This window comes from Onychostruthus taczanowskii, unplaced genomic scaffold (genome assembly GCF_017590055.1).
Source record: "Onychostruthus taczanowskii isolate IOZ18803 unplaced genomic scaffold, ASM1759005v1 scaffold25, whole genome shotgun sequence".
In the NCBI taxonomy this organism is placed as follows: Eukaryota; Metazoa; Chordata; class Aves; order Passeriformes; family Passeridae; genus Onychostruthus; species Onychostruthus taczanowskii.
The window spans coordinates 9,078,555-9,099,496 of NW_024499796.1; the positions used below are offsets into that span (position 1 = coordinate 9,078,555).

The following is a 20,942-nucleotide window of genomic DNA, read 5'->3' on the forward strand; positions in this document are numbered from 1 at the left end:
GCATTACTCTTCTGTAATAACACTGCTATAAAATACATGCCAAATAATTTTTCATGATAACCATTAATGAGTGTTCAGTCAAAAAGAATTAATAAATATGAGGTGAGGATTTTTCTTCTTTTCAATGGGATTTGATCTGGATTTTTGATTTAAAAACTGTCCAAGTGAATTAACAGCCACTGATGAGGAGATCTTCAGCAAAATCATCCATTGTGTTCAGAAACTCCTGACAGGATGTACAGGCTGTATTTGAAGGCCACCACTCAATCCAAGTGCTGGAGTCCAAAGGATACTGGAATCTAAGAAGACAACAGAAAATTATCATTTTCTGCTAAGATTTGGGAAGGAAAATGTCAAGCAGAAAAAATATTACAATATGGAAATGCTGGCTCTGTGTTCACAATCCTGCTTTGAGTGAGCACATCTGATACCATACTGTGTGACCACTGTGTGAATACTTTCAAAATTAAATCAATTCTGTGCCTCACAAGAATTATTAAATACAAACACTTTAAGATTAAATCTCAGCACATCCTGGTGGTAAATGACTTACTTGAAGCTGTAACCAATGCTTATCTTTAAGGCTTCTTTTCCCATGATCAAATACTGCTCTCCTGGGTTCAATTCAACTTCTGTGCAAGTCTTCTTTTTAACAAAGGTTATTTCACTATTTTTTTGAGCAAAAGCCTGCCCTGAAGTAAAAAAAAGAACCAAAAAACAATCAAGAATGGGACAATTACACAGAAAGAATTGCCAGTAATTCAAATATTAGATAGAAAACACTAAAATGTTCTACAGTACTGCACAGCCAGGGGATCTCTTTGCCACTGTTCTATAACAGGGAAATTTAATTATAAAAAACATGTCACTTGTAAAAGATTTTTCAATTAAAACTGAATGGTAAATAAGCCTTGTGCACATTGAACAATTATATTATAGCAATGTTAAGGAAATATGGGATGCTTAAACTCAGAGGACAAAGGAGTGAACATCAGCTTCAGTTCCTATGAACAACAGGTAAGACAGTGAGTGCCCAAGAGCATTCCAACTCCTTTCTCCCAGGAGCAGAAACAGGGAACTCACCCCTTTTATAGAGGTCCAGAAGATTTGCAGAGTACTTCACAAAAAACCCCTCCTCACTGCGAGATAAGATGTTCACCTTATAAACTGCAGAACGACACAAAGCAGAACCTGGTTATTCCTTGCTCCTACCATGCATCCTGAGTGTCTTAGAGATGCTCACAGGGAGAATTTTGTGTCCCTTTGCAACCCTGATTTCTGGGAATGCAGTGGTTATAGGGGCAGAAAGCACTGGAAGTCCTTCCCACACGGAATCTGAGGGAGCTGGGGTTAGAACTCACCTTTCTCTATGTTATGCCACTGGCAGCCACACTGAATTTCTAACCACTACAGCTATAATTCGAACAAGATGTTGTGCAGCAGAGCAAACAGGCAATTGAGAGCAGGGAAAGAGCAGTGAGAGCCCCATTACCATAAGCAGTGTCCCCCTGGCAGGCAGCCTCTCTCCTGCTCTCAGCAGTCACCGACCGGCCGAGTCTCTCCTGGACTTTGCCACACTCAGCTAGAGGAGAAGGGGAAAGGCAGAGGTAAGAGAATGCCAGCACATGTTCCCACAGAACACATGCATTTCCATCATCCTGCATGGGAAGTTTAACTGAGCAGCACCATAAGTAGGGGATTGCATGCTGGAACAGTGAATATTTAAAATACAAAATAACGCACTCGAACACCAGACCCAATCCAGTCAGACTTCCATGATCACACTGCACACAGCTTTAAATTTCTTTTTAATGTAAAATTTGGAGGGAAAACAGCTGTGTTCTTATGAGGACTTTTTTCTTATGTTCAGCGTGGCTTTGTTCAAAGCACTACACTGCATTTTCCCACAAAGTAAAATGTAAAAAAAAAATCTTCAGATAAAGCTTACCTTCCATGCATTTGCATTCATCCCCTTCACACAATCTCACCAGTTTTTCATTTCCGTAGGGGTTATAAAGTATGGTGCACCTTTTGTCTAGAAGATGCAGAAAGAAATAAAAAATACATGTAGAAAATCAAAGTCTAAGACGTCAACAGTGAAACTTGGCGAGGCAAAAGTCACCTGAGCTTCAAATAAAATGGAGTAACAAATCTGTTAAAGACAGGAAAATGTAATTCTTTGGGAGGAATACAGAGCTAAAAGGCAAACAAGGATGTGAAGAGCTGGAACACATACCTGGTGCATGATATTCATACACAGTGAAGGTGGCAGGGTTCAGCATTCCAACCCGGAAAAGCTCACCGATCCTGAAGCCAACACACAGGAACTTGTGAGCTGGCACCTGTTTGAGAGACACATGAATTAAGGAGCTCTAAAGGAGGCAAAATGATTCCAAAGAGTAAAAGCAGTGCTTACAGTCAGGGAAGGGGTAACATACAGAGTCTATCTGCAGGACAACATGCCCATCTTTTATCTCATAATCTGCTATCAGCTGATCAACTCCACTGGCAAGCTGCAGGGCACAGAAACAGATGAAGAACAGTAAATATTACAGCTCTGTCATAAAAAGCCAGTAAGGGAAAAACCATTCTTGAATACTTGCAGTAGATAAATCCTCAGGATTGGCCTCCACTCCACTGACCAGCCCTATGTCCATGACAGCATGAGCAGAGCCCGACCGGGGCTCCCTGGCACTGGGCCTGTACCTGAATTAGATTAGAGCCACTATTAGTTAATTACAACTGAAATTAAACAGACCTGTTTGAATGCGATCTCAGAAAAACCTGAGGAAAATTCTGCCAACATTTAGGCCCCAGTAAACACACAATGAAGCAAAATGGTCCAGATGAATCCATTCAGATTTCTTCATGAAGAAGCATTTAATGCTTGTGTTCCAGGAGAGCCCAAACACAACCTGAACACTCCTTCCCACAGAGATCATGACCCCTGGCTCTATTTCAGTCCACACATGTACACAACAGTGAAGAAACAGACAGAGAAGATCAGGAGAGCTGATGGAATTATCAATAAAAACCCCGCAGTCACTTACTTTGCACAAGCCTCCAGGCGCCCCAGGGGTTCCCCCTCTCCTTTTATGCGACCTGTTTGTGGCAAGTGGAGACAAGGAATTTCAGAAATGTCCAAAAGCAGCAGCCCAAAACTCTCACAAAGCATTTTCACAGTTGGAAGGTAATTCTTTACATTGTTTTGGTGGCTGTTTTTATAGGAATTCATTATCTAGCCACAAACAAATGACATTTACCTCCTTGGTAGTTCAGGTGAAATGACAGCTTTAAGGTTTAATGCAGTTTAGTGTGTGTTTGTATTGTTTAAACTCAGAATTTGGTTCTGTGCCCTGTTGTAATTGGACTAGAACCCTCAGTACTTTGTAGAACTGTAACCTCTCCCACTCCCCATCCTATTTCTTTCTTCTCACTCCCCCACCTGTAAAACATCTTCCATAAATGACTAAAAATTAACCTAACAGAAATAAATATTAATTCTATTCACAAAAAGGCAGTAATTTCAAACAGGGCTAAAGAAACTTTTAGCAATTTCTTTTCCAGTTTTGCATTTAGAAAGTGACAGAATTTATTTATTTCTTAATTAAAAAAACTACTCATAAAAAAACCAGGATTTTTTCCCCCTCCCTCCCTTGCACTGATCTGAGTAGCAACATTAAAAATTATATTAACCCTTTACCATCATCTTTCTTAGGAACAATCTTCAGTTCAAAGTTACAGGAGTCTTCAGAAGTACCAATGGTGTTATATACTGTCCTCACCTGCACACACACAAATAAATCAGACAAAACAGAAGCAGCATTAAGCAATCCTCAAAACCAGAATAAAACTGTAAAAACTTACACTGGGAAGAACAGAAACAAGTCTTGCTTATTGGTAATATAAAAATACCAGCAAAGCAGAGCCAATAAATTATCAGCATAGAAAGAAATGGGGAGTTCTTGAACAAAAGCACAGCATATTAAGAAAAGAGAAATTCCACCTAAAAATCCTGGTGGCATTACTTACATTTACTGTAGCTATGCCAGTGCTGCTGCCAGTGCTTACATACAGATCATCTTGCAAAGGTGCCTAAAAAATTGGTGAGGAACAAGAAGATGCACATTAATAATAAAGATTAGCAACAATTCAGGTCAGCTGATCTGCTTGTCTTGCTTACATTTCTAACATATTCTGCAGAAATATTAAATTTAAATTAATATTCAAATATATTAAATTTACCAAGATGCTAAGAATTCTGGTTTCCCTTTTTAAAGCAATATAATTCACTCACTGTCACAGTTCTTCCCACGAAATTGTCTTCTGTCAGTTTAAATAAGTTCAGGGCTCCACCATTCTTGTAGGACACTTTAACATCCATGTCCAAACGCAGCCGTTTGACAAGAAGGGAATATTCAGTCAGGGCCTCGAGGGCATTAATAGTGTCCTGTCAGAAACCAGTCAAAAAGAATTAACTCCAGAGATTCTATTTATAAAATGTCAGTTTATTTTGATGAAAAGAAGTCAGATTTCCTAGAGACCAAGAATATCATGCCAATGGAGCCATGTGATGCTCATCCAATTCACAGGACTCTGATGTTGGCAGTGTGGTCATTTAATTGAATTATCCTCTTCAAATGCTGATATCACAGAGTCATGGAATGGTCTGGGTTGGAAGGGACCTTAAAGCCCCTCTCATTCCAGGGTCACCTCCCACCAGACCAGGTTGCTCCAAGCTCTATCCAGCCTGGCCTGGAATGTCCAGGGATGGAAAAACATGCTTCAGATTTTGGTACTTGAAGAATAAGGACAAAATACGTAAAAGCACACCTGAGTTGAATAAAATCCTCCCCCATATCTCTGTTCTTCAGAGAGCCATTTGATGATGGGCTTGGCATAGTTTCCATCCCCTCTTAGCAAAGCAGTGAGCAAGGCATAGGCTGTGGTTTCAACCATTTGTGCAGTGACAGAGCTGGGTGTTGGCTGGTCTTCTGCTTTGAAAGCATCTTTCCAAAACCTGTAGATGGGGGGGTCACCTGCAGGAGGAGAAAAGGGTTCAGGTGCAAGCCCAGCATCAGCTCTGCTACACTAGGTGAGGCACTGCCCACCCAGGGCCAGGAGATGGGCAGGAGCTCACTCTGCACCTATCAGGCATGGAAACCCACCTCTCCTACACAAAAACCCTGATGTTTGCAAAGGGCTGAGTACAGATGTGGTACCTGTGACAAAGCCTCTCTCTTTGGGGCTCTGGGGATGGAGCAGTACCAGGGCAGAGAAGGTGGCCCGTGCCGCGCTGTGGTTGGGGTCCAGCAGGGCCAGCGCGTAGGCAGCGATGGCCATCGTGAAGGGGCTCTGGGCCAGCTGCACATTCTGCACCAAATAATGCCCTGCTCTGCTCCTGGCATCGTGGATTTTCTGAAAACATGGACAGCTTACAGCTCACAGCCATCACACTGACCCTAAAGAAACACAGCTTCTCTGGCAGGACTACACAGATAGAGAATGTCTTCTACAATAGCTTATAATGAATCCAGAAGTTCTTTGTTGTTCTTTTGCTGGCTTTGAAAGACAAAGACTAACAAAGCAAATAAATCTGTCAAACTGAAAAAAAACCTCTTGACTTTAAAAAAAAAAAAAAAAGTTAAAGAAAAGGGAAGAAATGAGAAGCCCAGAACATGCCTGCTGGCAGAAATAAAAATAATATTTACCTGAGTAGGACATATTTTCATTGACTTGTCAATTCCAATAATAGAAAATGCTGTGAGATACAAAGATTTTTCTTTAGCCTCTCGAGGTAATGTACCCTACAAAAACCAAATATTAAAAATAATGAAATATAAATAAAAAATTCATTTAAATAAATAGAACTTCTCAGTGTTAAGTTGTGGAAACAAATAGAAATTCCTGTAAAAGCTATCAGTTTAGTTAAACCTAAAAATACATTGACTCTTTGGAAAGTAATAGCTTATTTGTAAAAAAGAAAACAAGATATATGAAGTTATTAATAAGCCAGGACTATTAGATTATGAAATGAACCTAAACACTCTTTTTCTGAATATTAAGAAGTGGCAAGCAGCTACTTTTTGTGAGAAAACAGAAAGGTCTGCAAGACTGTGCTGGGCTTTAAATGAATTTGGAATAAAGAGAAAAGTTTTTCTTGAACGGGTGTTTTGATGAAATACAGCCTAAAATATGAAACACTTTATCTCCTGGTGCCTTCAGCTTTTACTGCCTAAGCACAGAAAAGGTTTGGGTTTCATACCTGCAGCTTCACTGGTTGGTAGTTTGAGAATTCATTGAATGACCCATCTGACATCTGACAGTTGTCAATCAGCCACAGAAGGGAATCACAAATAGACATTTGATCAAGATCAATGTATTGATTCACTTGTCCAAGAATCCTTAAAGCAAAAGCTGTCAACCTGCCAAGGGAAGCAAAGAGATCCTGCTCGTTTAGAGTGGCAGGTACTGCAGAGGGCACACACAAATTTACACTGCTTAGGATTCTGTATCCTACACACTCCCATGGTTCTAAGGGATAATAATGAAGGTTAATTTTAAATTGACTTAACAAACAGGCAGTAACTACTGAAATCATTTTAAACCAGGATCAATTCCCATGTTCCAGGGTAAGAACTCATTACATCCCAAAGCCATCTTGGTTGGTGTGATGTGAATTATGGACATAAAGAAAAGGTTTGGCAAGGGAAAGCAAGGAATCAAAAGGTATTATTCAGAGTCGTAAGTACTGCTTAAATCTACCATCACACTCTTGTCTGCTGCTTACTGAAAATATGAAATAAGAATTTTTCCAGCCCAAACCCCTTTCAGCTCACCATGTGCTAGCCTGCCCATTCTTCCACATGCTGTAGGAGCAGTCAGCATTCCTGAAGGACGAGATGCTCACAATTCCTGAGGGATACATCAGGCACAAGGAAAGTTATGAGAGTCATATTTGCAGATGTATCACCCTTCTCACTCAGCAAAAGACATCTACAACCCTGAAGCAAGAGAAGATTTTTCTACCTTCTTTCATCTTCCTCCTCATCTGAGTCCTGGAGCTCAGGGTCTCCGGACCCAGTAAATGCCAATTATCCGACTCCTCCAGGTAGCGGAACACGTAGAACACTGGGGCAATGCTCATCAGCTCGGCCTCTGCACTGCCCCTGGGCAGGCTGCTCAGCATCTGCAGGCCCTTGGGGCTCAGCACTGTGGCAATCACTTCACCCAGAAGATGTCCTGTGCAAGGAAAAGCCAAAAAACTGATTGAAACAACAGGTCGTGAAAGCGAATCCAAGGGCAGAATCCATGAGCAGCCATTCTTTGGGAAGTGTTTAAATTTCTGCACTAAAGGGGACATGCAAAGCCTTCTCTCAAAAGGAAAAGAATAAATCAGATGAATTTAATACAAAATAGGAGGAAAAGTACATATGCAGTGCACTAAAAGTTTCTATTTACCTTTCACACTGACACTTCTGTCAATTTGTGTTTTAGGGACCAGATTTAGTGGGATTTTGTATCGAAATTCTTGTCGTCTCTTGATTGAACCTGAAATTGAAGATGTATGTATATCTATAAAATACTGCACAATCTAAACCAACAGATGATTCAGCTGTAATTGACAGATTGAAAGTTACAGCTGGGAATTCAGCAACCAAAACCTGAAAACCAGAAATATTCCCAAATGCACAGGTAATCAACATCAAGCTTTAAAAAGGAGCAGGTGAAAACGCTTTATCTTTCTTTTGTTACCAAAATATCTGATCTGGACCTAACTTTGTGGCTTCTTTGGTTAAATGAAAACATATTCTGTTCCCACTAATAAAGCTGAGGAAAGCTTACAATCATATCACAATAAAAGATACATCTGAAGATTCCCCTAAGAAATTAATCCAAGTTCCCTTAAGCCAAGCAGGAAATCCTTGGGAAAGGCCATATTTACAATATCTCAGGAAGGAGAAACTCCAAGTTTTTCACATTATGAAAAATTTGATTATCAAGAATCAAGACCAGGAAAAAATAACACAAAGGCACATCATCAATTTTCTTACCATAAACACCCTGTGGATCCAGAGTGAAACCTGCATGGAGTTCTTTCTTAATGCCTTCTGGCTGGGATTATCATGAGGAAAGAGGCAGAAAATGGAAATATTTTTGTTTAATCAAATATATCAGCTGAAACAACAGGTTAAACACACAGTATTTTTCCCTTCTTTTTCTGTAGTTGAGTTTGACCTAACTGTTGTACACAATTCTTGAGAAATTTTAACAAAATATTAAGGTTAAACCTTAGGAAAGGAAAAAATCGTGTTTCAGTGAAAATCCAAACCAAACAACTTAGGATCAAGTACTCTCCTTTGCTTATAAAGTTCTAATCTATTTTTTAATACATGTAATCTTTCAGTTCTTATAATCAAGGTTTAAAAATGAGTGTACTCAAATACTCAGCCATTCCTTTTTCCACTGCACACACCTCAGTGAATTCAAGAACATTGTGTGATATTAAAAGAGAGCAAAATTTCTATATTGACTCAATTGAATCCAATCTGAAATTCAAAAATGCTAAAAAACATGGAGATTTTTTTTCCTTACCACGACACGTAAAGTTTTAACTACAATTTCACTGTTCCTGGGGGTGAGCAATGTAAAATTGACAGTGTGAAGACCCAGTTCCAGCGGGAGGATCCGGAATGTAACCGCTAAGGAAGAACCAGCATCCAGATTCTTCATTTTACAGCTCTGCATCCTCGACCCTGCACTGCCAGAATCTCCAAAGGTACAGATTCCATTTCCAGCTGCTATTTGAACACAGAACTGAAAGGTGGAGAGATTTTAATGTTTCATTTCCATGGCAGGTATGACACCAGAGAAATATCAAATCCTGTACTGAGCATTCTGTTACTGTAATGCTATTTCTCTGTTTCTGGCTTAAGGACTGAAGAAATCCCATCCAAAGATCTTTTATCCTGGATACTCCCAGGAAAAATGCTTTTTTAGTTTATTATGTCAGTCCTTCCACAGGACTCATTAACACAAATTACCTTAATTGCAGAGGCTTTATGGTTATAAACGGATCCTTTTAACTCGATTTGCTCCCCTCGTACCACGGAATAAGGAACATAAATGCTCAGGAAGATATCCTTCACAACTTGGATTTCCAAAGGTGCAGCAACACAAATACCTGAGAGAATTAAAAACATGAAAGCAGAGTGTCTCATCCACCCTTCTGATAAACAAGTTTGAAAAGGTCTTGACATACTTTAGTGGTGATTTATGATTTTTCAGTACGTATTTTGAACAGTCCAAGCTTTTTAGAAGCTCCCAGGTTTTTGCTTCCTGATCCAAGCTGCTCTCACCACTCCTCACACCCCAGCTGACATGCCAGGTTCTTTGGGTTTCTTCTTCCCAAAGAAATTCTCTGCTTGGAATACCAAATCTCTTGGAAAATCTCAAGTCCCTGAGCTCCAGATAGCAAGACAATGTAAAGTTGTCCAGGGAAGAGTTACTTGATATTTTTTCTTCTTACTCTCTATGAGCCACTGGCACACAAGACAGGCTTTGTTTTCCCAGCTACTGACACTCACAACATGACATGATGTGATTTACCTTCCCTAAAATACATATTTTTGTTTTCTTTCCCTGTCTATCAACCAGAAAATGAACATTTTAGAACATGAGTGTCAAACTCGTTGAGAGGGTCTACAAAGCTACCTGATTCTTCAGCTCCAAACTAGCTGGGTTGCTACCTTTATCTGAATATATACCTACCTTTATCTGAAATGCCAACACCTTGTACTTCCCAGGTGGTCAGTGAATCAGGCAAGGTGACAGACAGAGTCTTGGCCCTGTGTTAAAAGTGTTTTTACATTTATGCATTACCAATCACCATCTGTTAACAGCACAGATCTTCACCAGCAGCACTCTAAGAGAGAAGTTCTTAGCCAGAAAACAGGAATTCTGGATTTTGGTTTGAATAAACTTGGTTTTAGCAGACTTCACAGAAGCTGGTACTTAGCAAGGTCCAAAGTGAAAGGAACAATCTGGGCACCACACAGCACATGGAGAGGAACATGGCAGGAATAGATTGTTTTGATAAGACTCCATTTCAGCACATGTCTCAGGTACAACTAAGTTACCCAGTTTACCTCAGTTTCATCACTTCCTTTCTATAAAGTTGATTTGAGAAAAGCAGTACCTTGGAGAGACTTGGTGAACTTCCCATAACCAGCTTTCAGGGAAGTAGCTCCGAACTTGTGCCTCATCCAGTTCCAAGAGAGCCTCAAAATCTGAAGAATGTAAATAAAGCAAGTAAAAGCCCCTGATACAAAACAAAAGGTATCTTAATACCCTCAGTCAGAAATCTGTGTTCATCCCACCTCATCCATTTACACATGTGAATACCTGTCCAATATCCTGACAGATCACCTTGTTAACAAGCAATTATAGGGAGATAATGGAAGACAAGGAATTTGGCACTCCCACAGATCTTTCCTGAGGTGTTACCCAGGCTGTCTTGGGCCTGAGCAAAGGATTCAAATTTGGCATTCAAGTTTACTCTTAATAATCTCTGATTGGTGTTCTGCTTGTTCTAGACGTGGGTGAACAGAACAGAGAGCTGAACACAATAAAGAACTGCTCTCCTGCCCCTCCTCAGGGATATATAAACAAAACTCTGGGAGACTGGTCAAATTCTGTCTGGAAGAACCCTGACAGGTACCAGGGAGGGGTTAATAGGTTCCATCACCTCTCCACCCCCTGTTCTGCTGGAGCAGGACACCAAGAGCTCTCATACTCACGCATTCTGGCCAATATCAGGAGCTTGTTTGGCTCTTCCAGCCGCAGCTTGTTGGCAAATTCACAGCAATTTGTGAATGCAGAAATGCACTTCTGGTTCCTCCGAATCCTCTGAGCTCTCTCCCTGCAGGTCTCAGAGACTGGATAAGCTTTTACTCCAGCCATGCAGCAGTTCCGGGCTTCTGGGTCTCGGTATTTGGACACTGAAATAAAAATAAAACAATTTGCTTCCTTGAGATGAAGTTTTTATTTCCAAATGGATGTGATTTTTTTTTTCATAACGATATACATAGAAATATTTTTAACACCTTCTCTGAGTATCTTTTCTTTGAAGTCAGACCGTTTGGTTCTTAGCAATTCATTGCAAGGTTCACCTGTACAGAAAAATTAAAAAGCACACACAACATGAGCTTTTCTTGGAACAGCATTGTCCTCTTAACAATAACTCCACAAGATCACATTCCAAATGCATGAAACTTTTTATGTTTGCTGTTTCAATTACAAAGAAGCATTTTCATTTTGATTACAGTAACTGCTCCACAAGATGCTTTCCCCCCCTCAAAAATCATCAGTATATGCATCCCCTTGAGTTCCAAGACAATAACTGAGAATGACAGTGGAACATTTCAGAAAATGCACAGTTCCATGGGGACCACAGGGATGTACCTGCTTCCTCTGAGTCATCAGCATTTGCATTAGTGAGGAAGGTGAGCCCGGCCATCCTGAACACAGCAATGTTGTTCTGTCCTCCCCCAGCCCCACAGCCAAGGTCACTCTTCTCCAGCTGCAGCATGATCTGAGGAGAAACACACGTGCCATGCTACCAGGATGCCTTCAGAACACAGCCTGGAAGGGCTCTTTGTGAAACAAAGGAGATCACACTCTCCATGGCTCCTTCAGCAAGGAGCTCTCCACTGCAACCTGGTTTTGGCCAGGTCTGTGGAGTTCTGATGTGAGAGTTCAGATCTGCCTTTGAAACCACAATTTACATCTACTGGAACTGAAAAGATTGTAAACTAGTTCTTTTAATAGTTTTTAATTGTAGATTTAAACAAACAACTGTTACTCTGCCTCGAATTGCTGTTCTGCCCATTTTCAGGCTGGCTGAGTGCATGACACATATCAGTTATTGAATGTGAAATGAAACAAAAAGCAACTTGATTTTCTTTTTTGGCTGCTACCTCACCTTTTCCATCACCTTCTTCCTTCTTCCTGTGACTCCATATATTGCCTTGTCAATAGATGACAAAGCAACAAAGGAACTGGACTGGGTTTTCATGGTGAGTGATACAACCTCTGCTGGCTTCAGTGTCTCTTTGCTTGACTGCAGCTTAATCTGTAAATTGAAAACAAAGATTGATTATTTTGGAAGCACATTGTTCTGAAATCAATCCAGCTGATGGCAGACACTTACTATAATAATTTTAGTGTTAAAGAACTTGTGTAAGTCCAAGATAAAATCTGACAATAAAACAAATGCACACCCACAAATTTCAGTGCCTATTTTGCTACTCACATCAAGGCTATTCCCACATTTCTGTTCCACATTCAGCCAAACTGAATCAGCCACTAACTCTGCAGCTCCTTCTCCCATGACTATGTAGTAAACAATGAGACGTGCTGAAGGAACCATCTCTTGGGTTATCTGTAAAGTTAGGTGATTATATTCCAAATCCTTAATTCTCTCCTGAGTTCCAAAGCTCACTGTCTTCCCTTTTGATGTGATCTATAGTTAAAAAAATGATGGAGAATAAAAAAGTCAAATTTTATATTCAGTCTGTTTTTCACATGTAATAATTATTTGAATTTATATCTTCCACTAAAAAGAAGTGTTGTCTCTGCACTTTTCCTTCATCTACTTTCACCTTCTGAAACAGGTCTTGAGACCAACACTACTTGTCCTCAATCCCAGTCAATGTCAGATAAGAATTTTTTAAAAAACAGACCATATAAATATAAAATTCAAACATGAGACTGTTATTTTTCTTCCTATAAAGGTGACAGATTGTATCTGAAAGGAAGCAGTTGCCTGAGCTGCACATATTCTCTGCTGAGGATAGTTCTTGATTGCTGAGGTTTTTCATCCACGACCATCCATATTAAATTACAATTCAATATTTTATGCAGAAACATCTGTTACTCACCAAATAGCTGTAGTGATGTATTTTATCAATGTAGTGACTTTGTGGATATACATTAATATTTATTACATCCCCCACTTCCAGAGTTTTGTGGTTTGAAGCCCAGTCAATATAGAGATAACTTTGACTCAGGGATGAATAAGCTTTTGCTTCATAGCTTTTACTTGCTTGGTTTTCATCTGAAAGATGTGGATCTGCAGTTTTCACCTGGAAAGATAATGAAATGTCTGAATAGTCTGAGTACAGAATTATACCTAAGCAAAGAAGCAATGACAATACTAAAATCATACTGCAATATGTTGTTCAGAGGGATTAATAAAAGAGAAGCCAGCCCGAGACCTTACCCTCAAAGAAATAATTGCACCCTTGAAGAAATAATTTAATGGAACAATTTAACTCACTTGAAACTCCAACATTTTGCTGTTTGGTGGGATATTAACAACAAACAAAGCAGTTCCATCACTGGTGCTTGTTTTCCTTCTCCCAGATTCTGAACCCTCTGATATCAACTGAGTCTCAGTCATTTGCTCACTTAAGGATTTGACAGTGACAGTTACAGGGACATTCCCAACAAAGTCATCCATGGTGTCTTTCACCTGCACCTGTTCATCAGGACAAAGAAAGGGTGACATTTTTCAGGAAGAGTCTTCCAAGCTGCTCAGCTGCTTCTACAACAGGGAGTCAAAAAATGTGTACAAGTCAATGGAAATGAAAGTGTGTTTATCAGACAGAGAGTGATACAGAGAGAAAACGACAAGGCTTGTGCATGATGGGGTTTATGCTCAATGTGCAAGCCCCCTGCTCCTGGGAACTGACCTTAATGAAGAAGGGGAGTCCAGGCTTCACAAAGAGAGGAGTGGCAATCAAACTCAGCTTGTAAGGAGAGACAGCAAACCTGACTCCAGTGAACTCCACCTCTCCACTGAGGCCACCTGACAAAACACAGCACCCAGTGAAACAAATAGCCAAAAATAAGTTGAATCCCTAGCTATTTCTACAGTGAGGATGGCCTGTTCTGCCTTAGTTCTTCTTCCAAGTTTTTGGAAGAAGAACTGAGTGTTAAAGAAAGTCTGATATTAGGAAAGTCAGCCTTACAATTTTCTTTTCTAGTTCTGTTTACATTTGCAGAAGTGTTAAGAAAAATTTCATTTAAAGAGCAACTTACCCATAGACTCCAACACTGATGCCACAATATATAAATATGAGCCATCCAATGCTTCCAGACTGTCAAAGCCTATAGAACTTGCTGCTCTCTTACTGTTAAAATTGATTTCAGCAACTCCATTTTCAATCTGAAAATGAAATAGAAATCATCACTTTATAGTCAATAATTGAGAAATAATACAAAGATCATATGTAGATTCAGTGTGTTTCTGTTCACTGTCAATTTTCAGAGGAAATCAAAGGGTGGAGATGTTTAAATAAAGAGCTGTTCTGCCTTACAAGTTTTTGGAAGAAGAACTGAGTGTTAAAGAAAGTCTGATATTAGGAAAGTCAGCCTTACAATTTTCTTTTCTAGTTCTGTTTACATTTGCAGAAGTGTTAAGAAAAATTTCATTTAAAGAGCAACTTACCCATAGACTCCAACACTGATGCCACAATATATAAATATGAGCCATCCAATGCTTCCAGACTGTCAAAGCCTATAGAACTTGCTGCTCTCTTACTGTTAAAATTGATTTCAGCAACTCCATTTTCAATCTGAAAATGAAATAGAAATCATCACTTTATAGTCAATAATTGAGAAATAATACAAAGATCATATGTAGATTCAGTGTGTTTCTGTTCACTGTCAATTTTCAGAGGAAATCAAAGGGTGGAGATGTTTAAATAAAGAATTCTTTATTCCCTAAAATGATTTTAAATTAATCAAGGAATGGCACATATTGCAAGGTTTGTATGCAGGCTCAGCAAGAAGTGGGGATAACACAGAGATATCTCCATTAAATGAGGGAAGGGGACAATTAGCATAGAACAGACTCCCCAGAATAAATCAGTGTCATTTTGATCTGCTTGTCTCCATTTGATTTCAGTTATTCTGTAATAGATAGCACTGAAGTTATTTCATATAAATTTTAATCACACAGTTTGGCCAAGAGAGTAATTACAGCAGATTGAAATGCCATTGTCTCAGATGCTGCCTCTGAATTTCATTTCCAAGTGCATTTCTGTGCCCCTGATGACAGCCTTACACAGGAAAAGTCCACACTGGGGAGCTGTGGATGCAAATTACAACTTGAGGCCCATTCTCACCAAATTTAATGGAAAAACTTCAGTGGGATTGGATCAGTCCTGAGTTATGCATGTGAATTCTACCCAAATTTGATTTGCTGCTTCTTACCCTCGTTACATGCATTGCCTGAGGCATCATTCTTTTCTCACTTTCTTCAATTATTCCAAAACGAAGAAAAACATCAGCACTGGGAAGCTTTTTGTTGGAAAAATAGCTGAGAATAAAACAATATAAATGCTTTTAAGATTACTTTAATGGCTGCAACAAAGCATTTGTTTTTGAAGAAGAGAAATTGCCTAGGCAAGAGATGGAAAACAAATGTCTGTATTTTAAACACTTCTGTTGAAAAATAATCACTTTGAGGGAATTTTAAGAAGAGTCACTTAGATTTCTTACACAGCGGAAATTATTTTGATGAAAGAGCTTCTTGAGGAAAGCAAAGAGGAAAAGTCTGGACTCAGAGAATCATTCCTTGGGTAAAAGAAAAGGAGACAAAATATTCAGGATTCCAAGGCAAATTTTCTCACCTAGCTTTCACAACAATCCTGAAGTTCTCAAATTTATCAGAACTAATGAAGTTACTCTCTGGCTCGATGGTGATGGAAAAGCTTGGCATTGCTGCAAATTGAGGGGAAAAAAGGTCACTTGGGGGTGTTTTATCCATGGAGCCACAGGTGCTGAGCCACTGAAGAATCATGACCATGTCAAGGGGTTTGAGCCCTTGAAAACACTAAAAATGCAGGTTCACAGCATGGGCACACCTTACCATATTCCTTAACTTCAAATTTTGCCACAGCTGAGGTCACAAAATCCTTCTTGTACTTGGCTTTAATCTCCCAAATTCCATATCTATAAAATGCCAACAATCAAACAGTTTTTAAGACAGAAATGAATTATAACAATGGTAATAATTTCTTAGAAAGCAAAATTCTGCAGCAGATTTTTGCAGGTGTTCAAGGCCTGCTTTGAGCAGATTCTCTTTGATACATCATTAATTATTTGACACTTACTTCAAAGCACTGAAATCAGTTGTAAACCAGTTTCTCAAGCCCCTGCTATCATCCTTCTGCCCTCTCAGCAATGCTTCAGCACCCTCTCAAGACTAAAAGGAGAACTGAAGAGATTTTTTTTTAAATGCTGCTGTTTCTGGGAAATGCTGCTGTTCCTGGAAAAATGTGCTTCATTTGTATGAAACACATGATGAAATATGAAATATGAAATCCCCACGTCTTTGTCACTGTTTATGTCTCTACAGTGGAAAGCTTTAATTGTCATTAATGTTCTTTTTTAATTGAGCATGAAAAACCTGCCAGTCTCTGCTCTTTAAGGAGAATACTCTGCCATAAGGTCCCTACTTGTATCATTATTCCACCCTGTGTGAAATGCTAGAAATCTCCAAGTTTCAAGTCATGCCCACCATGCAAAACCACTCTATGACAGCCACTACAAAAAGGCATTATAATGTTAATAATTCACAAAAAAAAAAATTAAATAAATCTACTTAGGATTAGGAGGAATCTTGAAGTCAGGAAAAGAAACTATTCCAGTAAAATCTTTTTCTTCCAGAATATCCACTTCTACTCCTTCAGGATCCTTGAAATGATAAGAGGACAGAATGAGCAGTTACAGAATGTTATCAAAAGGGGAATCTTCATCCTTCAGAGGGGATTTCAGAGGCAACCTGGCCATAACATATTTTTCTTAAGAGCTTCAAAGCATAAAAACACAAATATTTGTAGAAAAACTCAGACTGAAATTTTGAAAAAATACTTTCCTCTAGTTCCACCAAGTGAAAGCCATGCTTAAAATAGCTAAAAAAATTACTGTAATAACAAGTAAATTGTTAAAGGCTAAAAGATATGGTAGCTATTGATTACTTTTATATCTTAAATGAAACAAACAGTATAAAATCCATATATTATTAAAGTCCCCTCAAAAATCCTTTTCTCAGACATTAAAGATAATTTTTTTTTTTTTCTATTCTAGATCACCTTCAGATCTGGGACTTGAAAACCTCTATCCAATCTACCAAAGTCAATTTTAAATCTTTTAAAAGATGTCTGGCTACTGCAAGAACATCTAAGAGTTTTATTAAACATTGACTGCAATACTGATTTCCCACCTACCTACCTTTATTTGCTATTAGAGCTACAAAATATTCATATTAAATTCAATTACCACTCACCACAAAAGTCATGACAGTCTCTCTCCGAGCTGGCTGCAGTTCTGCATTCAGAGAGTAAACTCTGACTTTCACTGTAAGAATTACAGCAATAAATCTCAAAATCAAAACAACCAACCAATTTACTGATATTTTTAACAAACTCCCAGGAATATCTTTCACTCTTTGTGCCACAAATTAGTCATTTTTGGTAAGGAGGGAAGGGAGAAGTGATTAGCTTTTACAATATGCCAAATCATTCAAAATATTGTTCTGCTGATAAAAAAATTGAGTATCAGCTGATGGCAATGCAACACAAGCAAAACCTTAAAGAACAATTAAATCCTAATTTCTTGGCAGAGTCAGCAGACTTTTAAAATTAAATACCAGCCAGGAGAAATAAGCATTATTTACCTGACTGATCAGGAGTATAAACTGGTTTGTCTGTATGAATAAAAAGAAACCCATTCTCATAGGAAACAGGAATTTTTTTAAATCTTGTAAAATGTGGAGAAACAGCTTCCAAATACAAATACTTGTCTGAAGTATCTGTTCTTGGTAAATCTGCTGGTTGAACCTGGGGGAGATGAAATAAAGGTTTTTCAAGATTATTAAAATATTTTTCATGTATTTTTTCCTACAGTATTTTTTGATGCAAAAAGTATCTGAAAAGCAATTACCACCCTGTGGTTGAGTATCATTAAATAAAAATATCAACACTCACAAGGATTTATTCTTGCTTACATGATAGAGGATGGTTTGGAGTATTAAGCTATGGATATTCTAACACTTGGATTTTATTTATGCCCAGAACTAAACCAGCAAAGTTCAAAGCCCAGTAATGAGGTTACAACAGTAGAAATTGTCAGATTTCCATTTATGCACATGATGAATCCTGGCCACAACAAAGCTGCTGCTGTGGTTGGTACTTTGATTTGATTCTCTCTATTTTTAAAGTTATGCAAGCATGGTAATGTTTCTAAAACAGTTTGATTCTGTGTTTAACCTCAGTGTTGTTACACTGATTTTATTCAGCGTAATTTTAATTTCAGACCAAAACTTGGGGCATTTGCCTTCCCTCCCCAGTTTAAACAACTGAAAACTCATTGAAACTTCTTTTTTTTTTTTTTTTTTAAAGACTAAATGTGATAATAAAAAGAGTGTAAGAAAGGTCTGAATTCCTTACTGTTAAAGTTACAGCATCTTGGAATTTGTTGGCTGGGGTTAAGGAAATCCGAGCAGAGGAATACACAAGGAGCTTATCTGGGAAGCTTTTCAGGGCAATACTGACTGGAAATTCCTCCTCGTAACCAAAAGCTTGAACCACAATCTTCTCAGAGGCCCCAGCTCGGAAGATCTTTGGTGCTGTAAGGACATATCTGTACATGGAACATAAAACAATAACAGATTTCTTTCTAATCTTTCAGATTTCTTACTTCCTTTTGGAATTCAGTTACATGCAGGGTGTTAAAGCAAACAGGATAATCAGGTGATTAAATCCTGATTAAAATCCTATTTGGATAGTGCCCTTTGTACTGGCTCTAGTTAAATTCTGGATTTATTTACCCAAAAGAGAGGACAATAATCAAAGAACATTTCCAGTAAATTCCGTATTTGCTTTTACTTACGTTTTCTCTTGGCTAAAAGTCGTTCCAGAAAATAGCAAAACAATAAAATATATTAAAATAGCCATTGTGTCTGGGACAAGAGCAAAGCATGGAAGTTAATGAGGGTGGGTTAAACAGCCTCTGCTGTGGGTGAGCAGAAATGCCAACACATTTCACTCACAGTTAATAATTAATGGCAGATCACTCTTTACTAAAACATTATTGCCCCTTCCTGAGGAAACAGAACTGCTAAATTTAGTAATTTTTGAATTTAGGATTTAAATTTTTAATATGTCCACAGCAATCCTGTGCCAGTCCTCACTTTCCTTCTGACAACTGCATAATAAAATAATTTTCAGAGGTAGGAAAAAACCCAACAAACAAAAAGATAGATTCAGTTTGTCCTTAGTAAAAAAAAAAATTAAAAAATTAAATTAAAGTGAATTCGAATTTGTGTCTGAAGCAAAAAAGCATTTGAGTTATAGCAAACAATGTGTTTGGACCAACATTTGTTTTGTTGTTGTTGTTTTGAAATAATTTTTCCCTTATAAATTTCTTTTAGCCATTTGTATTCTAGATTATGCCAACTTTCTGACCACTTCCATCACAAATAAAACCAGCAATACGGAAACATTACAGCACAATTTTATCAACATGCACCATTTTAAACAGAATTTTGCAAAAAAAATTGAAAAAATTTGCAAAAAACCTCCCACAACCACTGATACCAAAGCCTTTGCAGGCCTGGTATCTGGGATAGCACCTCAACAAATGGGTTTATGTAAAGTTAAATAAAGTTGTGCAAGAATGCTGAAGTTTAAACAAATATTGCGGTCAACCTTTACGGGAAAAGCGTCTTCAAAATTGTTTCTGATCGATATAAAGTGAAATTACAGTAAGGTCAGCTTCTCGCCAAATGTAAGGAACCAGAAGAGCAGCAATAATTGAGTAAAAGCTTATAAAATGTAGGATGTTTAACATTATTAAAATGAGTGGCCAACATATGTATTATTAAATACCAGTGGGGTGGCATGTAAATGAAAAGGCAAATAGTGAAGGACACTGGGAAATGCTTTAAAAGTCTAACAGTAACCTGAAATAGTGTTTTTTAAATCTAATTATGCTCCTTCTCTACATTTTTCAGAGACACAACCTACTGGTTTTTGAACCGTGCATTCTGCACTTAGTTACAGATGCTGAACTAACACAGTCCAAGTGTTAAAAAGATATTTTTACATGCCTCTGTGAAGACGAGTCTGATTTAGACCGGACACGCAGAGTTTATAACTGTAAATAAACTGTGTATTTCCAAAAAACCCCACTTATATGCGATTTCGCAGTGAGATGCTAACGTGACACTATACATAGAGTACAGATAAGGAAAGAACACCTAGCAGCAGAGCAGGTTTAATGGTTCACACAGCGGCTCGGGTTTGAAACAAACCAAAGCCCCTCAAGGTTGTATTGTTTATACAGTGATTTGGGCTTTATTGTTTATATATTACACAGCGATTTCACCTTTATTTACCACAAATCCCTGAGGGCTCCCCCTGAGGGGACGCGGCGGGAAATGGCGAGGCGGGGGCGGGGCCTCAGCGGCGGGAAACGAGCAAAGGGCGGAGCCTCGCACACGCCCCGCCCCTCAGCCGCACCCGCCGCACCCGCCGACCGGACAAAATGGCGGCGGGGCGGCCCCTCAGGGAGCGCCCTTAAAGGAGCCGCAGCACCCCGCGCTCGGCGGTGCGGGTGGTGATTGCTCTCCGAGGGGAAGGAGGCGGCGGAGAGGCGCGTTGAGAACCGGTGCCATCCTTCGGGAGCGCTGCGAGGCCGCCCTGCCAGCCCGTGCCGCGGCGGCGAGACGGCGTTACCATGTCAACGCAGGTAATCAAAGCGGAGGCCTGAGGGGGCGGCCCGCGGCGGGCTCGGCCTGCGGCGGTGACCGGGAGGGGATGGGGGCTCCGATCCCCGCTCCGCCGCCCCGGGGTGTCGCTGCGAAAGCACGG

At 39.2% G+C, this 20,942-nt stretch overlaps 2 protein-coding genes across 8 annotated transcripts in view; one reads left to right on the forward strand and one right to left on the reverse strand.

Annotated features, from left to right (window-relative positions):
• Window positions 1-169: 169 nt before the first annotated feature.
• Window positions 170-19,025, reverse strand: C5 (complement C5). Its single transcript, XM_041406682.1, has 41 exons — window positions 18,961-19,025; window positions 18,519-18,711; window positions 17,747-17,909; window positions 17,357-17,427; window positions 16,673-16,764; window positions 15,938-16,020; window positions 15,699-15,789; window positions 15,280-15,385; window positions 14,513-14,639; window positions 13,755-13,870; window positions 13,340-13,540; window positions 12,942-13,145; window positions 12,314-12,523; window positions 11,984-12,133; window positions 11,464-11,593; window positions 11,106-11,171; window positions 10,800-11,000; window positions 10,199-10,289; window positions 9,772-9,848; window positions 9,045-9,184; window positions 8,596-8,817; window positions 8,055-8,115; window positions 7,462-7,551; window positions 7,030-7,242; window positions 6,840-6,915; window positions 6,266-6,425; window positions 5,712-5,807; window positions 5,223-5,418; window positions 4,834-5,039; window positions 4,298-4,450; window positions 4,033-4,095; window positions 3,704-3,785; window positions 3,051-3,102; window positions 2,604-2,706; window positions 2,439-2,513; window positions 2,237-2,342; window positions 1,949-2,035; window positions 1,493-1,582; window positions 1,084-1,167; window positions 554-692; window positions 170-299 (listed from the first exon to the last, which is right to left on the reverse strand). Exons 1-41 carry the CDS (start codon window positions 19,023-19,025, stop codon window positions 170-172), a joined length of 5,061 nt encoding a protein of 1,686 aa, XP_041262616.1.
• A 1,578-nt stretch (window positions 19,026-20,603) lies between these two features.
• The window catches only part of CNTRL (centriolin), a 41,891-nt gene continuing 41,552 nt past the window's right edge, over window positions 20,604-20,942 (forward strand). For all 7 annotated transcript variants that reach the window (XM_041406342.1, XM_041406339.1, XM_041406341.1 and 4 more), the window contains exon 1: window positions 20,604-20,820. The gene's annotated coding sequence lies outside the window, so the exon portion shown is untranslated. The remainder of the gene's footprint in view (window positions 20,821-20,942) is intronic.

Excerpts from the sequence above, each read along its gene's own strand:
- C5 (XM_041406682.1), bottom strand. The coding sequence starts at position 19,025 with ATGGCTATTTTAATATATTTTATTGTTTTGCTATTTTCTGGAACGACT. Across the intron at positions 15,790-15,937 it reads ATTTGAAGTTAAGGAATATG|CAATGCCAAGCTTTTCCATC; the intron begins GTAAGGTGTGCC and ends CTCAATTTGCAG. Across the intron at positions 8,818-9,044 it reads ATAAAGCCTCTGCAATTAAG|TTCTGTGTTCAAATAGCAGC; the intron begins GTAATTTGTGTT and ends TCCACCTTTCAG.